The sequence below is a fragment of the Silurus aristotelis genome, assembly GCF_946808225.1.
Source record: "Silurus aristotelis genome assembly, chromosome: 10".
Classification (NCBI taxonomy): Eukaryota; Metazoa; Chordata; class Actinopteri; order Siluriformes; family Siluridae; genus Silurus; species Silurus aristotelis.
The window spans coordinates 308,935-313,934 of record NC_139583.1 but is presented as its reverse complement, the minus strand read 5'-3'; the positions used below and the strand labels follow the sequence as shown (position 1 = coordinate 313,934).

The window sequence follows — 5,000 nt, the reverse complement described above, 5'->3', positions numbered from 1 at the left end:
CATCATATCTGAGGACTGGGGCAATTCCACAGCTGGGGGCAGAAAGAAGGGGCAAAGAGAGCAGGTATATAAAGTCAGTAATTTAGGTAGTTGTGACAAGCATGGTGATGATGTAAAGCTATATGATGTAGATGATGACGCTGTGTGTGTGTGTTTGTGTGTGTGTGTGTGAGATTAGATTTGAGAAGCACAGATGGTTAAAGTTCTTTGTGCAGAGTAAGAGATGAGTGACAGTAAGAGATGAGTCTAGACCTGTAGAGAGACTTGCGTGGTGGGCGGGGCTATAACTATCACCTGTACAATACAGAATGCAGTTGGTACCTTTAGGAGTCGGCGCTTTATTCGACTTTCTGCATCTTCTAAAAAACCCTTTATCTCCTTCCTGAAAGCCTGATTCCTCCATCTCCATCACCTGCTGCTCCAGGAGCATTCTTTCCATCTCCTCTGTACAGAGACATCACACACACACACACACACACACACACACACACACACATATATATATATATATATATATATATATATATATATATATATACACATATACACACACACACACACACATTTACATACACACACACGCGCACACACACACGTGCAAACACGTTTTTTGCTTGTTGTATTTGTTTGTTGTTTGATTGTTTTTTTTGTTTGTATCTTATTTGTGTTTGTTTGTTTATTTGTTTGTTTTGTGTTTGTCTGTGTTTATTGTATATTTGTTGTTTGTGTATTGTTTTTTATTTGTGTGCTATTTATTTGTGTTGTTTGTGTATTGTGTGTTGTTTACCTTGAGCTGTGAGGATGTGTGAGATGTCGAGCCCCTGATTAATTCTCAGCATCACCATCCCATAATCAAAATCAAACGCATCACTGAACACAACACACACAACAGTGTAATCAGAGTGAGGAGTAGCTCTCTCTCTCTCTCTCTCTCTCTCTCTCTCTCTCTCTCTCTCTCTCTCTCTCTCTCTCTCTCTCTCTCTCTCTCTCTCTCTCTGTGTGTGTGTGTGTGTGTGTGTGTGTGTGTGTGTGTGCATACGTACTGCAGAACTCTGACATATGCCTGTACATTTTCAGTGTTTGCTGTCTTCCAGTCTCTCTTAAACCCTAACATCAGTGTGTTTGGTCTCAGTCTCCCCAACCCTGATGCCTGAAACCATCACACACACACACACACACACACACACACACACACACACACACACACACACACACACACACACACACAGTGTCTGTATTGCGTTATTAAACATGCTGTTGTTATCCATACTGATAATGACGTTCTAATACACAAACATCACAGAATTTAAAGGAAACCCTGATCACTTTCACTGCAGGTCTAGATTAGATTTGCTTATCTCCTGTGTCTGATCTAAGTTATCTGTGACCCGATGGGTCATGAGGAAAACATTCACCATGTAATAAACAATATATATTTCATAATATAAACTGTATGAACTTCCTGATCGCCAGAGAGGAAGTAACAAAATATTTGTACTTAAGTAGATGTTTCTGGTATCAGTTCTTTACTTCACTGTTAAAACTTTTTATTTTCACTCATTACTTTTTTACACAAATATCTGTATTTTATACTTCTTACAATTTCAAAACAGACTCGTTAATTTAGTTTGAATCTATTTGGTGAAATGTCAATTTTTTTTATTTTCACTGCTCTGTTTTCAGCACATTAACATGTTTCTTCTCATTGTGCTGCTTTTTCAATCCACTGGTGGATCATCTCCTGTCTCTCTCACACCACAGACGTAGACTAGTTTCTGAAGCTCACAATGAGCAGGCAGAAGGCAGTAAGAAGTCTGGGGTTAACGTGGATGAGACAGAGGGAGTCAGTGATGAGAACAGAGACATTCCGGATCACCTGATCATCATCATCTTTTCCTTGCTTGTGTTCTACATGGTGGATCTTCAGACTGGATACATTTATTAGAGAACAACATTTTAAATTTGTTTTATATGAATATATTAATATGACGTGAGGTTCAGTTACAGCGTGACACTAAAACAGGTAGTAATAATCACTAGTTTTTACTGAAGAACATGTCGGAGCCCAAAATTCTTTACTTTCACTTGAGTGAAAAAGTGCAGTCAGAACTTCAGCTTTTACCAAAATCTTTTAAAACACCAGTATCTGCACTTCTACTGAGTGAAGGAGGTGTGGACTTTTGCCACCTATACTAATCTCTGATTTAGTTATCTAATACCTGTAACAGACTCCGGGCTCCGTGGTGAAAGCTGTCGGCTGCTACAGCAGTGTAAAACGCTTTCCTCTTCTGCTGATTGAGCCACAACTGATTCTGTTCCATACAATCACTCAGTTCCTGCTGTCTCTCTGTAGTAGGACCCTGATTTCAGACACACACACACACACACACACACACACACACACACACACACACACACACACAATAAACACAAAATACTCACAATGTACAACCTCTCAGCTCCTGCTGTCTCTCTGCACAGGGGCATACATTACACTTTTTATAAAAAGTAAATTCGTCCCCCTCACTTTTTTAGTGGAAGAAAAAAAAACAGGTAACACTACGAAGTTCGTCCCCCCCCACTTTTGAAATGATGGCTACGCCCCTGTCTCTGTAGTTCTCTCCCTGATCACAACAATCACAAACTCTGAAACTCTGTATCTCTGTACACACTGCTGTAAAGATTATTGAGATAAAAGCTCCAGATGTGCAGAGGTGTATAGTACAGAGAGATGAAGGCAGAGGTTTTCTCACCACAAACAATTCACAGGTGATGCAGAGGCCGAAGTTTTTGGTGAAGGAATGAGCGAGGTCCAGTAGAGCCGGCCGGCTTTTAGGAGCTCCGGTCAACACGATGCACTGAGGCCTGAGCCACAAAAACACTTTCATCAAATCAACAATCAATATCTTTATTATTCAGTACTTTTTGATGGGGTAAGTTTTTGCCCCAGCCTTTTTATACCTGTGTGTCTGTACTACATTTGCGGCATTTGGCAGACGCCCTTATCCAGAGCGACTTACACCTGAGCAGGGGAAGGTTTTTTAGGGCTTTGCTCAAGGGCCCAGCAGTGGCAGCTTGGTGGTGGTGGGATTTGAACCTGTGAACCTGTAATCTTCTGATCCAAAGCCCAATGCCTTAACCACTGAGCTACCACCTCCCGTACTATGGACGTGGATTATGGTATTTACAGAAACTACTGTTTCTACAGCAAGAGATAAAACTACCAGTTAGAGATGGTAAGATTCAAAGTTGAATGAGTAGTATAGAGGATTAAATGAGTAGTATAGAGGATTAAATGAGTAGTATAGAGGATTGGAGGGGTGGTATTGAGGGTTGGAGGGGTAGTATAGAGGGTTGGAGGGGTAGTATAGAGAATTGTAGGGGTAGTATGGAGGGTTGAAGGGGTAGTATAGAGGATTGGATGGCTAGTATAGAGGGTTGGATGGGTAGTATAGAGGGTTGTAGGGGTAGTATAGAGGGTTGAATGGGTAGTATAGAGGATTGGACGGGTAGTATAGAGGATTGGAGGGGTAGTATAGAGGTTTGAATGAGAGGTATAGAGGATTGAATGGGTAGCATAGAGGATTGGATGAGTAGTATAGAGGATTGAATGAGTAGTATAGAGACTTTGAGGGGTAGTATAGAGGATTGGATGAGTAGCATAGAGGATTGGAGGGGTAGTATAGAGGATTGAATGGGTAGTACAGAGTATTGGAGGGGTAGTATAGAGGATTGAATGAGTAGTATATAGGATTGGAGAGGTAGTATAGAGGATTGAATGAGTAGTATAGAGGATTGAATGAGTAGTATAGAGGATTGGAAGGGTAGTATAGAGGATTGGAGGGGTAGTATAGAGGTTTGAATGAGAAGTATAGAGGATTGGATGGGTAGCATAGAGGATTGGATGAGTAGTATAGAGGATTGAATGAGTAGTATAGAGGATTGGAGGGGTAGTATAGAGGATTGGAGGGGTAGTATAGAGGATTGAATGAGTAGTATAGAGGATTGGAGGGGTAGTATAGAGGGTTGAATGAGTAGTATAGAGGATTAAATGGGTAGTATGGAGGATTGGAGGGGTAGTATAGAGGATTGAATGAGTAGTATAGAGGATTGGATGAGTAGTATAGAGGTTTGGAGGGGTAGTATAGAGGATTGAATGAGTAGTATAGAGGATTGGATGAGTAGTATAGAGGATTGGAGGGGTAGTATAGAGGATTGAATGAGTAGTATGGAGGATTGGAGGGGTAGTATAGAGGATTGAATGAGTAGTATAGAGGATTGGAGAGGTAGTAAAGAGGATTGGAGGGGTAGTATAGAGGATTGAATGGGTAGCATAGAGGATTGAATGAGTAGTATAGAGGATTAAATGAGTAGTATAGAGGATTAAATGAGTAGTATAGAGGATTGGAGGGGTTGGTATTGAGGGTTGGAGGGGTAGTATAGAGGGTTGGAGGGGTAGTATAGAGAATTGTAGGGGTAGTATGGAGGGTTGAAGGGGTAGTATAGAGGATTGGATGGCTAGTATAGAGGGTTGGATGGGTAGTATAGAGGGTTGAATGGGTAGTATAGAGGATTGGACGGGTAGTATAGAGGATTGGAGGGGTAGTATAGAGGTTTGAATGAGAGGTATAGAGGATTGAATGGGTAGCATAGAGGATTGGATGAGTAGTATAGAGGATTGAATGAGTAGTATAGAGACTTTGAGGGGTAGTATAGAGGATTGGATGAGTAGCATAGAGGATTGGAGGGGTAGTATAGAGGATTGAATGAGTAGTATAGAGGATTGAATGGGTAGTACAGAGTATTGGAGGGGTAGTATAGAGGATTGAATGAGTAGTATATAGGATTGGAGAGGTAGTATAGAGGATTGAATGAGTAGTATAGAGGATTGAATGAGTAGTATAGAGGATTGGAAGGGTAGTATAGAGGATTGGAGGGGTAGTATAGAGGTTTGAATGAGAAGTATAGAGGATTGGATGGGTAGCATAGAGGATTGGATG

General features: G+C 41.0%; 1 protein-coding gene across 1 annotated transcript in view; it reads right to left on the bottom strand.

The window, feature by feature from the left end:
- Positions 1 to 5,000, bottom strand: part of slc12a1 (solute carrier family 12 member 1) — a 17,691-nt gene that overhangs the window by 3,638 nt on the left and 9,053 nt on the right. Inside the window, exons 12-18 of the mRNA XM_083553250.1 lie at positions 3,198 to 3,202; positions 2,754 to 2,865; positions 2,220 to 2,360; positions 1,044 to 1,150; positions 788 to 870; positions 322 to 444; positions 1 to 32 (exon numbers count right to left, since the gene is read on the bottom strand). The exon at positions 1 to 32 is cut by the window's left edge and continues 94 nt beyond it. Coding sequence (XP_083409376.1) covers positions 1 to 32; positions 322 to 444; positions 788 to 870; positions 1,044 to 1,150; positions 2,220 to 2,360; positions 2,754 to 2,865; positions 3,198 to 3,202 — 603 coding nt within the window. The remainder of the gene's footprint in view (positions 33 to 321; positions 445 to 787; positions 871 to 1,043; positions 1,151 to 2,219; positions 2,361 to 2,753; positions 2,866 to 3,197; positions 3,203 to 5,000) is intronic.